The 23694-nt window shown below is 48.1% G+C and overlaps 1 protein-coding gene across 4 annotated transcripts in view; it reads right to left on the bottom strand.

Moving 5' to 3' along the window:
• Window positions 1-1512: 1512 nt before the first annotated feature.
• Window positions 1513-23694, bottom strand: part of AGPAT1 (1-acylglycerol-3-phosphate O-acyltransferase 1) — a 45197-nt gene continuing 23015 nt past the window's right edge. For 3 of the 4 annotated variants that reach the window (XM_053379367.1, XM_053379366.1, XM_053379365.1), the window contains exons 2-7: window positions 15139-15328; window positions 8636-8769; window positions 6592-6767; window positions 5483-5578; window positions 4001-4073; window positions 1513-2786 (exon numbers count right to left, since the gene is read on the bottom strand). In XM_053379367.1, coding sequence (XP_053235342.1) covers window positions 2644-2786; window positions 4001-4073; window positions 5483-5578; window positions 6592-6767; window positions 8636-8769; window positions 15139-15323 — 807 coding nt within the window. In that variant the 5' untranslated portion in view covers window positions 15324-15328 and the 3' untranslated portion in view covers window positions 1513-2643. Of the gene's footprint in view, window positions 2787-4000; window positions 4074-5482; window positions 5579-6591; window positions 6768-8635; window positions 8770-12712; window positions 12922-15138; window positions 15329-23694 lie in introns of those variants that run through there. The other variant, XM_053379368.1, reaches the window with a different exon arrangement.

Genomic DNA, 23694 nt, shown 5'->3' with positions numbered 1-23694 from the left:
TGCTCCTTCAGGTACAAAGGGTTGAAGCCCTGTATGTAAATATTAATGATAATATTATCCATGCATCTATCTAATCCCATTTTTAAAGCCATCCCAGTGTGTGACCATCACTACCTCCTGTGAGGGCAACCCCCCCCCCCAGCTCTTTCCATAGTTTATCTGCAGGTAAACAGCTGCAATTCTGATAACGTCAGCAGCAGATGCACAAAAAGGCTTCGCCTGCAGCTCAACCCCAACATCTCCGAAAAGGTGCCAAAGGCAAAGGTTGAAGGACCCCACCATCACACAAAACCCCCCCACCTTTATCTGCTGGAGACACACAGCGAGACGCAGTTGCAATGGTGGGGGCTTGTTTGAGGGTCTTTATTAAAAGCAGGAAGGTCTTAGGAACATGGACTTGGTGATGCCCCTTTTACCCGTCGCCCCTCCCCACATCGACGCTCCCCCGACATCAACAGCCCCCCCTGGAAGGGCATCTGGCGGGAGGGATAGGCAACTGGGTCTCCAACTAGGGAGAGGACAGAAATATATCGGGGGGGGGAATTCCCCAAAGGCAGGAGAGGAGCAGAGGCAGCAGCCCCTCTTCCCCCCATAGCAGGGAATATTTGGCAAAATCCCACCCACCCCACGAACAAGCGCACACTCCCTGAAACAGCTCCCCAAGCACGCCTGCCCCCCCACAGTAGAGGGGTCTCTCATCCCAAAATTATAGCCTCTCCCCAATCCTAATGGCCCACCCTCATAAAAAATATAGCTGCACACAGAAATCCACTCCAGTCCCAGGAAGCACGCACAGGAAGTGCAAGCATCTGACTGCCCCCAATTTGTCTCTCCTTCATCCCAGGCCTTATGGGGCACCAACATGGCACCCTCCCAATCATCTGGACTACAACTCCCATCAGCCCCAGGGCTAGAGAGAACAGGTCCGGGAAAGGCTTTTCCCTCCGCCTGAGGCCTTGGAGTAGGCCAGGCAACGAGGTGCCCTCCAGCGGCTGCCGTACCCCAGCTCCCATCAGCCTCAGCCAGTGTGGCCCGTGGTGAAGGATGATGGGAATTGTAGTTCAGTAATAGCTGAAGGGTGCCACATCAACTACCACCACCACAATTTAATTCCTGCTTGGCCCAATTGGCTAAAGGGCACCAGCCTCATGCCACTAGCCCCCCCTCCATGTTGTGCACCCCTTCCCCCCCAAAAAATTCAGCCTAGTGACCCCGCACCCAAACACTGGTTGCCCTTCCCCAATGCCCTGTCCCAAGACCTCAGCCTTCCTGCCATATTTTGCCTCAGAGGGAGCACACACACGTACCTCCCCTCTGCCCATCTCCGAGACCAAAAAATGAGAGTTTGCAGTGCCCAATGCCTCCAAATGGAACCAGGAAAGCAGGCTGCCACGTTGACGCAGCTTGGATAAGGGCAGGCTTGCTTCCCCCTTCGCAGGGCAGTTAAAATATTTTAACCAACACAAAAGTAACAGGACCAGAGAGGCCGTCAGGAAACGGGCGTCTTCTCACGTTCCTGCTCTCGTTTCCCCCCAAAGTAGCATCCCTAATTTCTGCCCCACATCAATTGGGTCGAGGGCTGGTCCCATAAACTGGGTTCCACAGGGTCAGCCCATATTATTTTAGCCCCCCCCACCTCCCCGTGAGACACACCGCAACCCCCCCTCCCCGCAAAGCTGCTCTTTCGTTCCCTCGTTTCACCCACCGGGTGACTGAAAAGAGCCAATACAGAGTCACATTCTTTCTGTGTCCCCAGCCCCCCCACCCCGCCGCAGTTCCCCCATTCGCCGTGCCCCTTTCACAGAGGGAGGTAGTCTTGTCCACCGTTTTATTAGAGCTGCTGATCAGTCAGAGGCCTGGGTGGGTCGTAGTCCGCACACCTCCCCTCCTTGGGGAGCTCTGGAGTGGTTCGTCGCCGCCTCGCTCCCACCGCAGGCAAGATGTAGCGGATCGATCAATCGTGTCCATTCCCTTATCTCACACGCAAACACATACACACACACCCCTTCGTGAAAGGCCAGCGGGGTGTTTGCAACCAGCTAGCAACCCGGCTTCACATTTTGCAGTGTTCGCACTCAGAACCTGCCCTGCGCCCATCTCGTCCCCCAGAGGAGCGCCGGGATGAATCTTCCCTCTGCAGGGTTCGAGGAGTGGTTCTGTTTATACGTTGCCTGTGGGTCAGCCCACAAAATGCTCCCTGACCCCGGAACAGGGGGCTGGAGTGGTCCAGTCCGAGAAGCTCAAGCGGAACAGTTCACATCGACAGAAACGGTTGAGGGGAAGAAGACCTGGCGGGGAGAGGGCTGCGCCATCTACCTGGTTGTGGGAGGGGAGAATTCTGGTCCGAAAGGTGGAAGCGGGCGTGGCTGGGATCAACTCCGCCCCTGCGGCTCCTTGTGGGCGTGGCCAGGCGAAGCCCACCCCAGCTTGAAAATCTCCGAGTTTGGTTGTAGCGTGGGCCGCTCCCATCACCGCCTCTGCCACTCCTGGTCCTGGCTTGGCCGCTGGGGAGTTAACGCTGCCCTCTTTTGCCGTGGCCCCCGTCCCAGTGGGCGCAAAGCTGTTCCCAGTCCCCACCCCATAAGCTCCTCTCTGTCTCTCTCTAGGGCCGGATGTTGGGAGGGAGGAAGTAGTAAAAGGGGGTCACTGCGGGGCACCCAGCTCCACCGAGAGCCCCTCAAAGGCAATGAGCATGGCATGGCGCACGCGATCTGTCAGTGCCGGCACATCTTCAGCCACCAGCTCCCGCGTAGGCATGGGAGGCAGGATCTGGACCGTGCAGCGCCCTGCGCCGGAGGAGGAGGAGATGGAGGCAGTGGAAAGGGGCCGTGGTGATGTAGCCGGACCAGGCGGGGGGCAGAAAGGGAGAGAGAAGGAAAGAAAAAGAAAAGTGTTAAGTGTGCAGGCTGCAAAGAGGCAGGGCGGGGGGTATTTAATTAGTCATTCCTCGGGTTGAATGTGCTTTGAGATGAGCGTGTTCAAGTTGTGCTCCGCAGCAACCTGGAAGTAATGGAGCGCGTTACTTCCGGGTTTCGCCACTTGCGCATGCGCGGACGCTCAAAATGATGTCACGTGCATGCGCAGAAGTGCCGAAACGTGACCCGCAGATGCGCGGACACGGGTTACGTTTGCTTCTAGATGCAAATGGGGCTCCGGAACGGATCCCGTTCGCATCTAGAGGCACCACTGCATTTTCATTTATTTGCCTGCTAATTTCATATTCCCACTTTCCTCCCAGGTCAGCTCACAACGTAAATTAAAACAGCTGGGGGGGGGGTTAAAATAGGTAAAGCAATCATACATTTTTAGTTGTACAGTCATACCTCGGGTTACAGACGCTTCAGGTTCCGTTTTTTTTGGGTTACGGACCGCTGAAACCCGGAAGTACTGGAACAGGTTACTTCCGGGTTTCAGCAGTCACGCATGCACAGAAGAGCCGAATCGCAACACGCGTGTGCGCAGACGCACTGCTGCGGGTTGCGAACGTGCATCCTGCACGGATCACGTTCGCAACCCGAGCATCCACTGGCCACATGACCTGGAAGCTGTACGCCGGCTCCCTCTGCCAATAAAGCGAGATGAGCGCCGCAACCTCAGAGTCGGCCACGACTGGACCTAATGGTCAGGGGTCCCTTTACCTTTACCTTTAAGAATGTGGCCAGGGAAATAAAGCATATGGGGTCCTGCCCCACAAACTTCACTCTTCACTCTGCCCTCTGCCAGCCCCCACCTGCCTGCCTGCAAGGTCTATCTGGCCCTTGAGAATTTCCGCAGGTCACACCCCTTTTCAACAGGCCACACCCCATTCCAGCTATGTAGCCCTATTGAAAGCAGCACTGAAATCACTCAAAGCCATTTAACCCCCAAAATTACATCACCCATCTTCAGAAGACCCTACCACAACAGCCAGTGAGTGGCCACAGGTTTGTCAGAACCAGCCTCGTCCATGTGGATAAGGGAAGGGGAAGGGAGGGAAAAGGAGCCAGACGGCTGGACTCACCCGTGGTGAAACGCCTTTCCTTCTTACTGTAGAAATCCCGATACGATGAGATCACAACTGGGATGATAGGAACCTGGAAAGGTGGGGAGGGAGGGACAGAGGGAAGAAGACAAAAAGGTAATACACTTCAGGGAGGGCTGTTAAAAAAAAAAAGGTGTCTAAACGTCTTTTAAAAGTTGTTTTGATTTGGTGGCTGTGGTGACATCTTTTGGGAAACGAATCCCAGCGTTTAGCTGTGTTCTGCATGAAAAGGGTTCCAGCATTATGAGAAAAACCTTCCTTCCTTTCTCCCTCCCTCCTTTTCCAGCTCTTTCTTCCCTCTTTCCTCCTTCCTCTCCTGTCATGGTGGTCTAACCTATTAAAGCCTTTGCAAGAACTGGTAAAAGGGCACCCGATTCTCTGAATAGTGCCATAGGATTGCTAAGTTTTTTATTATGAAAACACACCTCTTTGGACTTTTTGACTCCTCAGGGGCTTCACTGAATGGTGCCCAACTCTTTTCCGCCATCGACTCTGTTCCGTTCGACTTGGAGCAGTTTTGTTTTAGAGCAGCACTGGTTTCATCTGCTTTTATAACCATGTGTTGCATGGCTGAGATTCCTGCGTTGCAGGGGGTTGGACCCTGGGGGTCTCTTCCAACTCTGAAATTCTATGAGAGGAAAGGACTCTGCCTCTGAAACCCTGGATACCCACAGTCAGTCCGTTTAGGCCAGTGTTTCCCAAGCTTAGGTCTCCTGCTGTTTATGGACTACAATTCCCATCATCCCTGACCACTGGCCTTGCTAGCCAGGGATAATGGGAGTTGTAGTCCAAAAACAGTTGCGAGACCCAAGCTTGGGACACCCTGGTTTAGGCAATACAGAGTCAGGCAGACCAATATTCTGACTCTTTCTAAGACACCTTTCTTTGGCTTAACAAAAATAAAAGCAGCGCTCCTGGTTCATGCTTTGCATACATCTTCCTGCTAATCTTTGGTGTAGTGGTTAAGAGTGGTAGACTCGTAATCTGGTGAACCAGGTTTGCTTCCCCGCTCCTCCACATGCAGCTGCTGGGTGACCTTGGGCCAGTCACACTTCTCTGAAGTCTCTCAGCCTCACTCACCTCACAGAGTGCTTGTTGTGGGGGAGGAAGGGAAAGGAGAATGTGAGCCGCTTTGAGACTCCTTCGGGTAGTGATAAAGCGGGATATCAAGTCCAAACTACAAAACAGCCCTGCGAAGTACAATTATCCCTGTTGGGAGAGGTCAAGGCCGAAAGAGAGAGGAAGGGGTGTGGCAGACGCGCTTGGAAAGTCAGTGGCGGAGGAGAGACTTGGAGGTGGCTTCCTGGCTCTTAACCTGCTGCTCTGCAACCTTAACAAGACACACACGATGTGCGTTGGGCTCAGAGGTCACCCCCCGCCGGATTTCAGAGGCCAAAACCGCACAGGGGTTTGCAGCTCGAGTCGCCCCCACGACTAAGTAAAGAGGAAAGGACTCCCTACCTGGGCTTGCACAGCCAAATGGAAGGCACCCCGCTTGAAGGGCAGCATGGAGCCGTTGTGGTTCCTGGTGCCCTCGGGGAACACCCAGACCCGAACCTGCAGGGGGGTCAGAGGAGAAAAGGAAGGAGCATAAGTAGCTGCAGGCTGCACAAATACAGCTAAAGGGGTTCCTTTCTGTGCCCTCCATTCCCCAAGCCGAAAAAGCTTTCCCCAGTGGCTGCTAGAGACCCAGCACAAGAACCCACCATATCCGGCCCAGGATATGTTTCCCAAGCAGAAGCACATGGGCAGAACATCCCTCCACTGTCGTTTGGGTCCCAGAAACTTGTATCTGGAGCTACACTGCCTCTAAAAATGGACAATCCGTTCGGCCAAATAGATGTCGCAATCCACACACTCCGCCCTGTGGCGGCGTCGATTTAGCAGACGGCTAAATCGGCACAGAGCAAATCCAAAAAGCCCTTCTCTGTGGAGAGAGCTTGAGGCCGGTTTGTTTTCCCAGAAAAGCGTCTCCCTCCGCCTTGTGCACTCCAAGATGGTGTGTTCCACCCACTGAGGAGACAGTACCAGTACAGTGGTACCTTGGTTCTCAAACTTAATCCGTTCCGGGAGTCCGAAACCATTCGAAAACCAAAGCGCGGCTTCCAATTGGCAGCAGGAGCTTCCTGCACTCAAGCAGAAGCCGCAGCGGACATTCGGCTTCCGAAAAACATTCGCAAACTGGAACACTTACCTCCAGGTTTGGGGCGTTTGGGGGCCGATTTGTTCAACAACTAAGCCGTTCAGGAACCAAGGAACCACTGTGATTAAGAGCTGAACGCTACAATGGCAAACTTCCCTCTCTCCCACTCTCTGCCCAAAAGGGCTGTACCAGCAAGTTAGCATTTAAGCAAGGTGGGAAAGTCCAAGAGGCCAGCACCCAGGCGCACGCCCTTGTGAATTTTGGGGAAAATAGTCAATATTAGCTCTCTTGCTGCATCCTGTACACCCAGCCACGACACAGACACAATCCCACTTCGCAATCCCTCCTACCCCGCCCCCGTGCCTCCAGATCCCCCACAATTCCCCAAAATGTAGGCAGCCCCGCCTCCCGTTCCAGCAACACTCACATCCTCACAGAGCATGGTTTGCGCCGTCTCCGCCATGACGCTAATGGCGTCGTCGGTTTTCTTGCGGTTGATGAAGATGATGCCCCCTAGCCAGCACGCCAGCCCCACCGTGCCCATGTACATCAGCTCCTTCTTGGCGATTGGCACACACCGGTCAGGCAAGACTTCCATCATCCCTGCAGGGCGGGGCGGGGCAGCGGAGAGGGAGGAAAGCGGGAAGGTTAGCCACGGCAACAGATCAAGGCCGCCCAGCCCACTATGTGCCAGAACACCGGTCGGGGGGCGACCATGGCCTGGTGGCACAGCAAAGGCCCAGCCAGAGTACACCAGAGGTGGGGAATCTGTGGCAATTTGTATCTTATTGACTACAACTCCCATCGTCCCTGACCACTGGGCCATGCTGCCTGGAGGCTGTTGGGAGCCTCAGAACCTTCTGCAGGGACACAGCTTCCCCACTGGGATGTAAAAGCAAATTTTTAAAAACGTTTTTGCACTTCCTGGACTCCGTTCCTGTGCAAAATTCTTTCTAAAAAGGTCAACCAAAATTTGAGGCAGCCAATGCAGTCCCCTCTGGATGTAGTTTGACTCTCAGCAGACGGCGGCCAAGAGGAACAGGAGTTATGGTTCAGTCACATCTGGAGGGTTGGGCTATCCCAGACTAGATTACTTTTGATAATCAGGCCTGATTATCGTCTTCCAAAGCAACTCCTCTATTCCGAACTTAAAAATGGAAAGCATAATGCTGGTGGTCAACAAAAAAGGTTCAAGGACTCTCCCAAGGCAAATCTAAAAAATGTAGTATAAACACCAACAACTGGGAAACACTGGCCTGTGAGCGCTCCAGTTGGAGAACAGCCTTTACCAAAGGTGTCATGGGCTTTGGAGACGCTCAAACTCAGGACGAAAGGGGGAAACGTACTAAGAGGAAGACATATTTGGCAAAGCTTCACCGTGATCGACTCCCACCCGGAAACCAATGTCCTCACTGTGGAAGGACGTGTGGATCCAGAATTGGCCTCCATAGTCACTTACGGACTCACTGTTAAAACCGTGTTTATGGCAGACAATCTTACTCGGCTATGTGTGATCGCCAAAGAAGAAGACTTTTGAAGATGCCTTCCCAGCTCTGCAAATCAGGTGTAGGGAACGTTTGGCTCCCCAGAGGTTTTGGGTTGCCAACTGCCACCATCCCTGGCTGCAGGCCACGCTTACTGGGGCTGATGGGAGTTGTTGTAGTTTAGCATGAGACTTTGAACTGCAGGGTCGCAGGTTCGAGCCCCATGATGGTCAAAAGATTCCTGCACTGCAGTGGGGGTTGGGCTAGGTCAATGCTTTTTTTCCTAAAAAAATGTTTAGGGGTACTCTCATTTTCCTTCTCATATTGAAATACTGCCCCTCAATGAGGCCAAACTTAGATGCACAAAATGTTTATGGATATGCGTCCCCCCAGGAAAAAAGCACTGGGCTAGGTGAAGCTCATGGTCACTTCCAACCTTACAATTCTTTGAACATCTAGGGGTCCAAAGTCTCCCCGCACCTGCTTAGAAACCAACGTAAGGTAAAGGTAAAGGGACCCCTGACCATTAGGTCCAGTCGTGGCTGACTCTGGGGTTGTGGCGCTCATCTCGCTTTATTGGACGAGGGAGCCAGCGTACAGCTTCCAGGTCATGTGGCCAGCATGACTAAGCCGCTTCTGGCAAACCAGAGCAGCCCATGGAAATGCCGTTTACCCTCCCGCCGGAGCGGTACCTATTTATCTACTTGCATTTTGGCATGCTTTCGAACTGCTAGGTTAGCAATGAGAGCTCACCCCGTCGTGGGGATTCGAACTGCCGACCTTCTGATCGGCAAGTTCTAGGTTTTGTGGTTTAACCCACAGCGTCACCCGTGTCCCTGGAAACCAATGAAGATTGCTTTAAAGTGGGCAGGAACTCTTAATAATTTGGTGGTATGGTAAAATGGACTGACGGAAGCGGCCACAAGGGGTTTTCTACTCACATTCTGGCCACCTACCCAGACCCCCTTTCCCCCTGCCCAGGCGTACCAAGCAAGTCAAGCGAGCTCTGATGGTTGGACACGATCACATAAGGCTGCTTGATGTTGAAGTTCTCTGTCCCCCGCACGTCAATCTTGATCCCGTACAGGTACTTCACATGAAGCATCATGGACCGGATTATCCTGGAGATGGAAAAGAAAAGAGGAGAAACTTGTTCACCTGCAACTTCCGCACCTCACTGCACCGCAGTCGCTGATGATGACAACAACAGTTTGCCATCTTCCCTTCTCCAAGGTTTACCTAGTGGCTTCATTATACAGTGGCACCTTGGTTTTCGAACGTAATCTGTTCCAGAAGTCCGTTCGACTACTGAAACGTTCAAAAACCAAGGCGTGGCTATTACGGCTATTGGCGCAATAGCCGACAGCAGCATCGGACGTTCGGCTTCCAACAAACATTCGAAAACCGGAATACTTCTGGGTTTCGGGAGCCAAAATGTTCGAGAAACAAGGCATTTGAGAACCAACGTTCCACTGTATATTTTTAGGTGCCAGGCAAAAACATTCCTCTTCAACTGGGCTTTTGGCTGATTAATTTGCCACAACCTTTTAAATACCTTTGTGGGAGCGCGGGTTACTGTTTTGTTGCTGTTGTTTAGCTATTTATTTGTGTTTTTATCTTGTGAACTGCCCTGAGATCTTTTAATGAAGGGTGGTGTAAATATCAAAATAAATACAAATAAAAATAAAATAATAAGCTGTCAGTCATAAATAATTTTTGAGGCACTGAGGTGTCTGGAGTGCTCATGCTCCCTCTAGAGGCCAGTGTTGTTCAATGCAGCTTTCAGTTTTCAAAATACCAAAGCAGCAAGAAGTTGCTTTTATTGGCTCTCCTCTTTCTAGCAATACAGTAAAGGTAAAGTCCACAGGAGGCCAACCTGCATATAACCATGTAAGAAGCAGCTGCCACAAGACATTTTGCTGCCTCAGGTGAAGTCCAAGATGCCTCCCTGTGGCATTCCACTAACCTAAAAGATCGCCTCATCCCCTACTACGCAGTCTCAGATATGTATGTTAATCGTCAAATGGCACCTTAAACCCAGGTTACAGTGGCCACAATGGAATGTCTAGGTACCTCTTTGTTTACAATGAATTTTGGTGTGATGGTGGTTCATTTTATTTTTATACTGCTTTATATATATATTTTTTTAAATCTCGAAGCTTCCTTGGAGGTATTTAAGCAGAGGTTGGATGGCCCTCTGTCATGGATGCTTTGGGTGAAATTCCTGCATTCAAGGGGGGTGGGCTAGATGACCCCTGGGTCCCTTCCAACTCGTGATTCTATGATATCCTCCAAATCTGCCCCTAAGACTCGCCTTCAGTCCTTAAGCCGCACTGCTAGCTAAAACCAAGCCACAGGTCCATGTAGCCTGGCATTCCGTTCAGAGCAAAATTCCAGGAGGCCAAATGTCAGCGGTGGGCAGGGCCAGAGACAAAGTTGGCAAATAAAATTAATGCGAAATTTACCTTTGTGCAGTAGGCTAGTTTACCCTGTTCTATCCTTAATCTAAGGAAAGAGGCATTGTCAGAGTCTGTGGGGACATTCCAGCTAGGCCAAAAGCTATCAAGGAAGGGTGCAGAGCAGAACCGCATTAAACTGATTTTATCTATAGATAATCCAGAAACAATGGAAACGTTTAAATGATTATTTATGTAGACAAAGATTAAATGTAAGGTATTGGTTGTGTTTAGAATAGATTTATGAACGATTTAGAAAACTTATTAATTAGAATATTTGTATGAGATTGTATGGGGAAAATACGGAAAAACAGATACAATGTTGCTTAAAATGTATATAGGAAGTGCAGTGTAAGCGATGGAAGTCAATCAACAAAATTTTATTATTGAGATATTTGTAGAATAAATTTGGAAGAAATTCTTCCAACTTTTCTTCTTTTCCTTATTTTTTCTTTTTCTTTTCTACCTTTTTTCTTTTCTGTTCTTTTTTATATATGTGTACTTATCTGAAGTCAATATGCCAGCAAATTTGGAAAACTCAGCAGTGGCCAGAAGATTGGAGAAGATCAGTCTACATCCCAATCCCAAAGAAGGGCAGTGCCAAAGAATGTTCCAACTACCACACAATTGCACTCATTTCACACGCTAGCAAGGTTATGCTTAAAATTCTACAAGGAAGGCTCAAGCAGTATGTGGATAGAGAACTCCCAGAAGTGCAAGCTGGATTTAGAAGAGGCAGAGGAACCAGAGACCAAATTGCAAACATGCGCTGGATTATGGAGAAAGCTAGAGAGTTCCAGAAAGACATCTACTTCTGCTTCATTGACTATGCAAAAGCCTTTGACTGTGTCGACCACAGCAAACTATGGCAAGTTCTTCAAGAAATGGGAGTGCCTGATCACCTCATCTGTCTCCTGAGAAATCTCTATGTGGGACAAGAAGGTACAGTTAGAACTGGATATGGAACAACTGGTTGGTTCAAAATTGGGAAAGGAGTACGACAAGGCTGTATTTTATCCCTGCTTATTTAATTTATATGCAGAATACATCATGCGAAAGGCTGGGCTGGATGAATCCCAAGCTGGAATTAAGATTGCCGGAAGAAATATCAACAACCTCAGATATGCAGATGACACAACCTTGATGGCAGAAAGTGAGGAGGAATTAAAGAACCTTTTAATGAGGGTGAAAGAGGAGAGCGCAAAATATGGTCTGAAGCTCAACATCAAAAAAACAAAGATCATGGCCACTGGTCCCATCACCTCCTGGCAAATAGAAGGGGAAGAAATGGAGGCAGTGAGAGATTTTACTTTCTTGGGCTCCATGATCACTGCAGATGGTGACAGCAGCCACGAAATTAAAAGACGCCTGCTTCTTGGGAGAAGGGCAATGACAGGCCTAGATAGCATCTTGAGAAGTAGAGACGTCACCTTGACAACAAAGGTCCGTATAGTTAAAGCCATGGTTTTCCCAGTAGTGATGTATGGAAGTGAGAGCTGGACCATAAAGAAGGCTGATCGCCGAAGAATTGATGCTTTTGAATTATGGTGCTGGAGGAGACTCTTGAGAGTCCCATGGACTGCAAGAAGATCAAACGCATCCATTCTTAAGGAAATCAGCCCTGAGTGCTCACTGGAAGGACAGATCGTGAAGCTGAGGCTCCAGTACTTTGGCCACCTCATGAGAAGAGAAGACTCCCTGGAGAAGACCCTGATGTTGGGAAAGATGGAGGGCACAAGGAGAAGGGGATGGCAGAGGACGAGATGGTTGGACAGTGTTCTCGAAGCCACTAAAATGAGTTTGACCAAACTGCGGGAGGTAGTGGAGGACAGAGGTGCCTGGCGTGCTCTGGTCCATGGGGTCACGAAGAGTCGGACACGACTAAACAACAACAACTTATCTGAAATATATGTGCATGTATGTATGTATTTGCAGTATTTTGTTTGTGTTTTGTAATCATTATGTTAAATAAAATAAATAAATAAAAAACAAACAAACTGATTTTATCTATAGATACTCGTAATGGGAAAAGCTTAAACTGCAAATAAAACTCAGTTCTAGAGTAAAGGTAAAGGTACCACTGCCCGTACGGGCCAGTCTTGCCAGACTCTAGGGTTGTGCGCTCATCTCACTCTATACGCCGGGAGCCAGCACTGTCCGGAGACACTTCCGGGTCACGTGGCCAGCGTGACAAGCTGCATCTGGCGAGCCAGCGCAGCACACGGAACGCCGTTTACCTTCCCGCTAGTAAGCGGTCCCTATTTATCTACTTGCACCCGGGGGTGCTTTCGAACTGCTGGTTGGCAGGCGCTGGGACCGAGCGACGGGAGCGCACCCCGCCGCGGGGATTCGAACCGCCGACCTGACGATCGGCAAGTCCTAGGCGCTGAGGCTTTTACCCACAGCGCCACCCGCGTCCCTCAGTTCTAGAGAGTAACACAAATAAGGCAGGAATTATTCTTTACAAAGTGCAAGGAGATAACAAGTGTCAGTATTGTTCTTACTATTTCAAGCAGCACAAAGAACTATAATTTCTACATAGCAACATACTGAGATGGGGGCTATTCTGTCGTGAATTTCCTCGTTCAAATATATTACAAAATCACACCATTCAGATCCAGAGGTTTCACCCCTCCCATTGCAAGAATCTGCTGACAATGTTTCAGAAAGGAGGGGGCGGATTTTGCTCATTGCTGCTTCTGCTCCAGCCTGACTTCAAAGGGAGTCTGAGTGTTATCTGTATATAGATAAGGTGACTGCTCAAGCAGCTGTAACAATCAGTCCAGGTCTCCAATTAGTCGTGAGTTTATGCAGTAGCTGTAGAGAATAAAAGAAGTTATACTTCATTGTTTGTGTGGTTCATACTCTGCTGTGCTCCGCTGACTTTTGGAACTGAGTTTGGTGCTCACAGCTCTGAGTTGTGAGTCCACAGCACTTAGACCTGCTCCCTGCAGTGGAAGGTTCCTGGAAGTGCTTCCCAGCTCACCTGGCTCAGTCCGGGCTGAAGAGGTTGAGCCCAGTCGTTGGCACTGGCTCAAAGGTGAAGCTGACACTCCCCCCCCCCAGCCGCCCTGTCCTCTTAAAATTTATTCCCAAGCTTTTCAACCAAAGCTACATCCCAAACCTTTTTAACATGTGTTTTATTCTGTGTTTGTATTGGTTACAGGTTTGTATTTTGGCGACATGGTTTTTTCCAGATTGCATACCCCTTAAGAGGTTTTTAAAACATTAAGCGGTTCATAAATGCTTTCGGAATAAATCGCTCAGAGATGTACAGTGGTGCCTCGCAAGACGAAATTAATCCGTTCCGCGAGTCTCTTCGTCTTGCAGTTTTTTCGTCTTGCGAAGCACGGCTATTAGCGGCTTAGCGGCTATTAGCGGCTTAGCGGCTATTAGCGGCTTTAAGAAAAAGGAAACAAACTCGCAAGAACTCACAAGACGTTTCGTCTTGCGAAGCAAGCCCATAGGGAAATTCGTCTTGCAGAACGACTCAAAAAACGGAAAAGCCTTTCGTCTAGCGAGTTTTTCATCTTGCGAGGCATTCGTCTTGCGGGGCACCACTGTACCAGTAGAACCCAATTTACCTTCTGCCCATCCCTCCTCCAAAGTATCGTTGTACAAATATGAAAAATGCTCTGTGTAACTTAAGTCACATTATACAGAGATACCAAAGTTATGGAAACTGAAACGAATAGCCGCTTGGAGCTCTTTGACATGCAGAGTGTACATTGTACAACGTGTGAATCTGGTTAGAGAGTAGACGTCACTTGTTGAAATCGCACACAGAGTAGAGTAAGAAAATAGCTTTATTCTGGGAATAAATCAGAACCTGGATAGAAAAGTGTTCTAGCTCTAACCTAACTAATCGAAGACAAAGGAGGCATGCCTGCTTCTCTGTTTTCCGATGATAGATTCAAGGTGACCTCTCACCTTGAGGTCTGAGGAGGAAGCGTTAGAAAGTTGTAAACAGGATGCAACCTAAGACATAGCCGTCTGAATTTTTAAAAGGACAGGGAGGCCAGAAAATAGGTCAGAGGCTACATAAAATCAAAGCGTTGGAAGGGACCCCACGAGTCATCTAATCGGTTTCCTGCCCACAGCCGTCCCTGGGCAGTCTCGAACCACCAACCTTCCGGTTAACAGGCACAGGGATAGTCTGGGAGTCTGGAGGTCCATTGCTCTGCCTGCCTTAAAGGTCCAGTTGTGACCAACTCTGGGGTTGCGGCACTCATCTTGCTTTACTGGCCGAGGGAGCCGGCGTACAGCTTCCGGGTCATGTGGCCAGCATGACTAAGCCGCTTCTGGCGAACCAGAGCAGCGCACGGAAACGCCGTTTACCTTCCCACCGGAGTGGTACCTATTTATCTACTTGCACTTTGACGTGCTTTAGATCTGCTAGGTTGGCAGGAGCTGGGATCAAGCAACGGGAGCTCACCCCGTCATGGGGATTCAAACCGCCGACCTTCTGATTGGCAAGTCCTAGGCTCTGTGGTTTAACCCACAGCGCCACCTGTGTCCCATCTGCCTGCCTTAGCCCCATGCAAAAAAACTATCTCTTTTCTTCTTAAGTTTTAATTTATACTTTTCAAGTCTATACAATTCATTAGCTTTGCAATCAATTTAACATTTCTAAGTTGGACTTCCTTCCCCCTCTTCCCCCTCTCTCAGCAAGCAGAGTCATGCCCAATCTTCCAACAAAAGATTTATGAGTTGTCCCGTCCCGTTCCCCCCGGCCAAACACAATGGCTGCACCCACCATTGCGCTGGCTTTGTGAACATCCCGCCAGCACAGTGACTTCCTTTGGCATGGAAGAACAATGTTCCCCAAGCCTCTGTCCCCCATGGGCCCCCTAAATCTGTTCTAGGGGGTTCCCCCCAAAAAAACACACTCTGGAGCAGATTTGGGGAAGGTGGAAGGGAACAGGGGGAGTCCCACTGCACAAACGAAAATCCTTGCTCTCGCAGAATGAGATAACTGAATACCTCCCAAAGAGCCTAATACACACAAACAAACAAACAAACTCTTGTACTTACTTCATATTCTCCACGTTGCGCCCACGGACTGCGCAAATAGGGATGACGATGACGGCCAGGAAGAGGATGTAGCTGTTGTAGAATGCCATCTTGCAGAAGTACTTGAAGGTGGCACTCCATTCGTAGAGAAGCGGGACCACCACCAGGAACAAAATGAGGAGCCCCTGGCCCAGCGAAATCTCCATTGTCCCTGCAGGGGGGAGGGAAAGAGTTAACTCTGTTTCTATTTCAGCAGCCATTTTAAAGCCATTCTTCCATTTTATAGCTTGCTTTTCATTGGGTTTTGTTTTCTTTGTTACTTGTTACTTGTTATTTGTTACACTTATCATACACTGCTGAGAGATGGCTGCAATTAAGCAGCATATAAATTTTCATAATATTTATGCACGGCTTGATCATTGTTGTTGTTGCTGTTTTTAAAAAACCCCTCAAGGAAGCTTTCAAAAAGTCACGACAAATTAAATTAACAGCAATTCAAAACTGTCAAAAAGTTAGCATAGCAATAGACTGAAATGGATTAAAACTCATAGATTAAAATGGTCAAACCAAACATCATTAATAGATATTTTGGATTCTTGTAAGCACTGCATGCCAAACACAACCCGCTAAAAGCAGTTTCTACAAAAATGTATATTTATAACAAAATCATGAAATTAAGTTATAGCATACGTCTCCACCCCCATCGTTCTACCCGGACACTGAGGTCCAGCACCGAGGGCCTTCTGGCGGTTCCATTCACTGCGAGAAGCCAAGTTACAGGGAACCAGGCAGAGGGCCTTCTCGGTAGTGGCGCCCGCCCTGTGGAAGGCCCTCCCACCAGATGTCAAAGAGAACAACAACTACCAGACTTTTAGAAGACATCTGAAGGCGGCCCTATTTAGGGAGGCTTTTAATGTTTGATGTAGTACAGTATTTTAATATTTTTGTTGGAAGCCGCCCAGAGTGGCTAGGGAAGCCCAGTCAGATGGGCGGGGTATAAATAAATTATTATTATTATTCTAATACATAAAAATTCATAACACTGTGTTTGTTTCACTTCTCAGGTTGGCACGGCCGTCGGTTGGGATATGGGGATTGGCCAAAGACGTTCAAGTGAGCTCATAGCTGCACCGAGAAAAGTCTTGAACTAGGGACTCCCAGCACCTCGTGTGTGATCATGACTCCGACATACCCTTCTGCATCTTCACTGCTTAAGCCTGGTGCATGGCAAAGCGAACTACAGCTAGAAGGCACCATTCCCCACTCAGAGAAGACCTATAAGCCCCTCTTGAATGGGCAGACTTTTGCTGTGCTGTCAAACCATCAAAATTCTGCCTTGAGGCCACCCAAAGTTGACACCCAGAGATCTTCTCTGATAAGCAAGCGTGGCAGGTTCCTTAATTTACACCATTTTGCAAGCTTCTGTCCTAAGACTGCAAGAGTAGGATGTTTTTATGCAGTTCCTTGCAAATACAAGAAGAAGAGGAGTTTGGATTTGATATCCCGCTTTATCACTACCTGAAGGAGTCTCAAAGCGGCTAACATTCTCCTTTCCCTTCCTCCCCCACAACAAACACTCTGTGAGGTGAGTGGGGCTGAGAGACTTCAGAGAAGTGTGACTGGCCCAAGGTCACCCAGCAGCTGCATGTAGAGGAGCGGAGATGCGAACCCGGTTCCCCAGATTACGAGACTACTGCTCTTAACCACTACACCACACTGGCTCTCAAGTACAAACACACAAACAAACACACAAATGTGGCACCTGAGATTTCACCAGGAGTGGATCCACACACAGGGGAAAAAACGCTATGGAAATTCGCATAGAATTTTTTTTTGCTCTCCAACGCCATCTGGTGTTGCATGTTTCTAACACATTCAAAATGCTGTTTTTTGACTAATGTAGTTGAGTCCCAGACTTATTCTGGACCAGTGTCTCGCCTTAGTAAAGGACAGGATGAGAGCCAGCAGACTGCAGCTCAATCCAGAATATGACTGAGGCACTCTTAGGGGGTGGTTCCCTAGACCAGATGGGTGGGAGGTTGCCTGCTCTTAATGGGGTTACACGCCCTCTGAAGAAGCAGGTTTGTAGCTTTAGGGGGGGTACTCCTAGATCCTTTGCTGTCACTCGAGGCTCAGGTGGCCTAAGTGGCCCTGAGTGCCTTCCATCAGCTTTGGCTGGCGGTCCAGCTACGCCCCTATCTGGACAGGGATAGCCTAACTACCGTGGTCTAGACTCTGATAACCTCAAGGTTAGATTACTGCAAAGCGTTATACTTAAGGCTGCCTCTGCGGAAGGTTCAGAAACTTCAGCTGGTGCAGAATTCAGTGGCCAGCGGCAAGACGGTCTGAGCATATTACACTGATCCTGGTTTGACTGCAATGTGTCGGAATATCAAGCCTTATCAGAGGAATTGGCCATTCTCCAGGCACCCAGCTTGATTTCCTTGTTGACCTCCCTGTCTGCGACTCCCGGCAAGATCAGGCGAGGTCTCAATCGGCGATCCTCCTCAACGTGAGAAGAACACACCACTCCTCCCCTCTCATCCCCAGGGAGGGGAAGGAGACAGACAGAAATGTATTTACATGCCTTTATTCCTGTCTTTCCAGCAGTACAGAGAAAATGTGACTGCACTCTCTCAGCATCAACAGCAGAGAGAGAATTACTCCTCCCATGTACTTCCAGTACAGGTCAGATGACACTCTGAGCTAACATCCGGTGCTCAGTACACTGAATAGACTGTCCTTTGTTCCCACGGTACAGTCCCAAAACATCAACATCCTGTTTGGCTTTCCAGCCACCTGGAGCACTCTGCTGCATTGCTCCTTTCTCGTAACACAATGGCTGCCAATTAGTTTCCGAGCCCGATTCAAAGTGCTGGTTTTGACCTATAAATCCTTGAACGGTTCAGGACCACAACACCTCAAGGACCGCCTCTTTCCATATGAACCTACCCGGACCCTGAGATCACCTTTATGTGCCGCCTCGAGAGATCCGGAGGGTGGCAACTAATGTTTGTGCCCTATCTCTCTCCACCCACCCACATACGTGCCTTTTCCCAGCTCCTGAGAGTTTGCCACTTGGGGGCACAGATACTTGGCCACTGTGCTGCATGCTGCAGTAACTTCCAGACTAGATTGCTGCAGAGTACCCTACATGGGGCAGCCCTTGAAGACGGCTCAAAAACTCTTAGGTGGTACATGACACCAGTTAAGCTTGAAAAAATTTACCATTTGCCCGATAATAAATGTTGGAAATGTAAGGAGACTGAAGGTACATTCTTTCACCTTTGGTGGACATGCCCAAGGATTAAGACATTCTGGGAGATGATTTATAATGAAATGAAAAAGGTATTTAAATATACCTTCTTGAAGAAACCAGAGGCCTTTCTCCTGGGCATGGTCGGCCAATTGGTGCCAAAGAAGGATAGAACTTTTTTTATGTATGCAACAACAGCAGCAAAAATACTCATCGCGAAGTATTGGAAGACACAAGATTTACCCACCAGGGAAGAATGGCAGATGAAGTTGATGGACTATATGGAACTAGCGGAAATGACTGGCAGAATCCGAGACCAGGGAGAAGAGTCGGTGGAAGAAGATTGGAAGAAGTTTAAAGATTATTTACAGAAACATTGTAAAATTAATGAATGCTAGAAGAACGTTGGAGTGAAGTGATATGGCTTTAGTAGAAATGTTATAAGGAATTAAGTATAAATAGATTAATAGAGTATTAAAGGAAAAATAAGGTTAAAATGTGTTAGGATAATTATAGGATAGAAAACAGGGGAAGATGGAAAGGAATTGCTGAAATAATTAATAGAAGTGGAATACAAAAAGGGAGGTGTGAGGAGGTCGTGGAAATAGGGGAAAGGAAGATAAGATATAGAAATATTTTTTTTCCTTTTTCTTCTTTTTTGTCTTTCTGATGTGTTTTTAAATTGCTTTTGTTATGTTTTGTTAGTCTTTTTTTGCATTGCATTGTATTGTTTTTTTTGGTCTTTTTTTTGTTCTCTCTTTGTAGTGTTTAAATTGTTGTAAAACTAATAAATATTATTTTAAAAAAATGAAGATGGCTCGAAAACTCCAAGGGGTCCAAGATGCAGCGCCCAGATTACCAGCTGCGGTTCCGTTTGCATCTCGCACAACATCCGTTTTAAAACAGTGGCAATGGTTGTTTCCGGGCTCAATTCAAGGTGCTCACATGTTAAACAAACCCTCTTGGTTGTTTCACTACTCTCAGAGGCTTGGAGGGTAGGGGTGGCCCAGGAGAGGGCCTGTTTTGTGGCAGCCCCTAAGTTGTGGGGCCACTGCCCCACTGAGGGGTACCTGGCAACTTCCAGATGCACCTTGGTAATACAGCTATCAGTGAATGTTATAGACACACTGCTAATCCTGGCTTTCAACACAGAAGATGTCTATTTTTAGGGGGGGGGAATTTCTTTGGTTTTAAATTGTTGTAGCCTATTTCTGCCATTGCTTAGTAATTTGTTTCCACGAACAAGCATTCTTCAAGTTATGCCTGAAGGCAGAGAGCCTTCTCGGTAGTGCGCCCGCCCTGTGGAACGCCCTCCCATCAGATGTCAAGGAACTATCCGACTTTTAGAAGACATCTGAAGACAGCCCTGTGTCAGAAAGTTTTTAATGTTTGATGTTTTATTGTGCTTTTAATTTTCTATTTGGAACTGTCCAGAGTGGCTGAGGAAACCCAGCCAGATAGGCGGGGTATAAATAATAAATGATGATGATGATGAAAAAGATCTCAAGGCTATTTCATACTGTCATGAGCATTGTTTTTTATTAAATTTGTATACTGCCCTTCATCTGTCAATCTCAGGGCGGTTCACACCATACTAACAGAAGATAAAAACATAAAATGCATAATAAAAACAAGAACAAACCAAACCAATAACCGCCCACCCTTGCCCCTCCACAGTTTTTCCCTTATTCATTTGAGGCGGGGGGGGGGTAGTATAGGGAGCCAAAAGGAGCTAAACGATCTCAAAACACAAACCAAACCAAAGTAATAATTAAACACAAACACAGCTAAAAAGATTTCAAATCAAATTGGTGATGGGGGGGAAAGAGTATAATACAATTCGATTCATGCAAAATGCATACATATTAGGTCAGTTTCCTCAAAACCAAACATTTCCCTAAATAAGTGGCTAAACAAGTGACTGTCACAAGACCCTATAAGCGGACACACTGAGATTAGTATAGCAGTGGCACAGGGTATACAGTTAAACTTTTGTATTTTATTTCATAGAATCATATAGCTGGAGGGGACACCAAGGGTCATCTAGTCCAACCCCCTGCAATGCAGGAATCTTTTGGGGCCCAGACACATGATTAGGCGTCTCGGGTTCAATTAAGTAAGTAAGTAAGTAAGTAAATAAGCAAGCAAGCTGGGCTCAGGATGCCTAACATCAGCAAAATTACCGTAAAAACATAATGGGGGGTGCGGACCCAATTTAAAATACAGTGGTACCTCAGGTTAAGAACTTAATTCGTCCCGGAGGTCCGTTCTTAACCTGAAACTGTTCTTTACCTGAAGCACCACTTTAGCTAATGGGGCCTCCCGCTGCTGCCGCGCCGCCGGAGCAAGATTTCTGTTCTCATCCTGAAGCAAAGTTCTTAACCCGAGGTACTATTTCTGGGTTAGCAGAGTCTGGTCAGACCTCACCTGGAGTACTGTGTCCAGTTCTGGGCACCACAGTTCAAGAAGGACATTGACAAACTGGAACGTGTCCAGAGGAGGGCAACCAAAATGGTCAAAGGCCTGGAAACGATGCCTTATGAGGAACGGCTAAGGGAGCTGGGCATGTTTAGCCTGGAGAAGAGGAGGTTAAGGGGTGATATGATAGCCATGTTCAAATATATAAAAGGATGTCACATAGAGGAGGGAGAAAGGTTGTTTTCTGCTGCTCCAGAGAAGCGGACACGGAGCAATGGATCCAAACTACAAGAAAGAAGATTCCACCTAAACATTAGGAAGAACTTCCTGACAGTAAGAGCTGTTTGACAGTGGAATTTGCTGCCAAGGAGTGTGGTGGAGTCTCCTTCTTTGGAGGTCTTTAAGCAGAGGCTTGACAACCATATGTCAGGAGTGCTCTGATGGTGTTTCCTGCTTGGCAGGGGGTTGGACTCGATGGCCCTTGTGGTCTCTTCCAACTCTATGATTCTATATGATCCTATATGATTCTATATGTAACCTGAAGCGTATATAACCTGAAGCGTATGTAACCCGAGGTACCACTGTACAGGTTAAAATGCAATTTAAAATGCAGCCTCATTTTAAAAGTAGCCCATAGATCAAAACCATAAGGGGAGGGAAACATAAGGGTCAGGCTGAGTCCAAACCAAAGGCCAGCCGGAACAGCTCTGTCTTGCAGGCCCTGCGGAAAGATGTCAAGTCCCGCAGGGCCCTAGTCTCTTGTGACAGAGCGTTCCACCAAGTCGGGGCCAGCACTGAAAAGGCCCTTTCCGGAGCTACCCCTTCCTCCAAGGAGCTTAAGTTCATCCTCACATACCTGAATGGCACCACACGGCTTAAGAAAAACGTCTCTTCCCCACCGGAAGGAACTGCAACTCCCCACTCCGACTGAGGCAAGTGAGGAAATGAATACCTGTATATCGGACTGGGGATCCGGTCTGATCAAAGAGAATGAACCTTCTGACCAACTGGAATAAGAGGAGGAGCCGCCTCTGGCTTTTAGATTCCAGGTGGGCAGGACCAGGCAATAATAATAATAATAATAATAATAGGCTTTGCCTGGAGACTTCGCTTCTGGCCGAAGCTCAGGTCCCGCCATTATCCTGAGAGCAACAGAGGCTTCATCAGAGTGGCCAGGAGAAGAACGCAGAGTTCAGTGTCATTTGTCTTGGGTAACCAAGCTGGAAACTTGCCCCAGCAAGATCCCAGCATGCCAAAGGCATGCCAAAGGCAAAGTAGGAATGGGGAGAGGAAGAGATAAGTAGGGGGCGGGGGATACACACATTGGGATGGAATGTAGGAAACAGATTCCTGCTTCATGCCAGAGATAGTGAGATTTCCACCTTATCCCCTCCAGCCCAGAGGCGGCATTTGAAGCTGTAGCTTCCAGCCCAGAGCTGCCGCTGAAAGAGTTAGCAGAACTTTATGGCAGAAACGTGGAAATATTTGGTTGGTTAACCAAAGGCTAAAAAAAATAAAATAAGGCAGTGGCGAGGATGAGCATTAAGGACACCGTAATTTCTCTTTGAAAACGAAGATCTAGCGCCGCACAAACAATTTGAAATATAATTAATAAATAAATAAATAAATAAATAAATAATAAATAAAAATAATAATAATTTAATTTATACTCCGCCCACCTGGCTAGGTTTCCCCAGCCACTCTGGGCGGCTTCCAACAAAATATTAAAAATACAATAAAACACCAGACATTAAAAAAACTTCCCTAAACAGGGCTTTGTAGCATTTTGCAGTGCAAACTTCGCGTTTTGCAGCCGCCACCCCGCCCAAAAAACACCCCCAACAACCACCCTGAGCAACTGATATATCAAACCGGGTTTTATATTTAACACCCAAAACCCCAAAATGATCTGAATTGCTCCAAACCGGGGCCAAAGTTTTGTAATAGTTTTGCAGAACAAACCCCACATTTTTGCAGCACGCCACAACCTGAGCAACGGGTAGATCACACTTGATTCTGAATGGGAAAATGGTGAGCATTCATCAACTTTATCCTCCGACGAGTCCGAAGACAACAAGGAGGAGGATGAATGCTTTAGGAGCTGGAAGGGAGCCCAAAGGTCATCTAGTCACAAAGAAATTCGCGGTCGCATTTCCTAAAGAGCATACACTGGGATTTCACCAGACCATGTTTCCCAGTAGTGATGTATGGAAGTGAGAGCTGGACCATAAAGAAGGCTGATCTCCGAAGAATTGATGCTTTTGAATTATGGTGCTGGAGGAGACTCTTGAGAGTCCCATGGACTGCAAGAAGATCAAACCTCTCCATTCTGAAGGAAATCAGGCCTGAGTGCTCAGTGGAAGGACAGATCCTGAAGCTGAGGCTCCAATACTTTGGCCACCTCATGAGAAGAGAAGACTCCCTGGAAAAGACCCTGATGTTGGGAAAGATGGAGGGCACAAGGAGAAGGGGGCGACAGAGGACGAGATGGCTGGACAGTGTTCTCGAAGCCACTAAAATGAGTTTGACCAAACTGCGGGAGGCAGTGGAAGACAGGAGTGCCTGGCGTGCTCTGGGGTCACAAAGAGTGGGACACGACTAAACGACTAAACAACAACAAATTAGTGCCTGGAGAATAAGGGCTTGGTCCTTTCCTACTGAAGGAAACAAGAAGAGAATAAAATGTTTTACCTACAAAGACAACCAGAGAGGGGACACACAAACCTCAGTCAGGCCAAACTTACACCCTCTTGGAAAATGGCAACAGAGACACACTGAGCCCATGTCTAGGGAACAGCAGCAAATGCATGTGCCTTTGATTCAGTCTCGCATATCTTCTGTGGAACAAAGGGCAGGTGCTTTTGTCTCTGGCAAACATTATTCCAGCGTGAACCACTGTCAGG

The sequence above is a fragment of the Podarcis raffonei genome, chromosome 2 (genome assembly GCF_027172205.1).
Source record: "Podarcis raffonei isolate rPodRaf1 chromosome 2, rPodRaf1.pri, whole genome shotgun sequence".
Lineage (NCBI taxonomy): Eukaryota > Metazoa > Chordata > Lepidosauria > Squamata > Lacertidae > Podarcis > Podarcis raffonei.
Note: the sequence above shows the minus strand (reverse complement) of the source record. Positions and strands in the feature narration are given on the sequence as shown.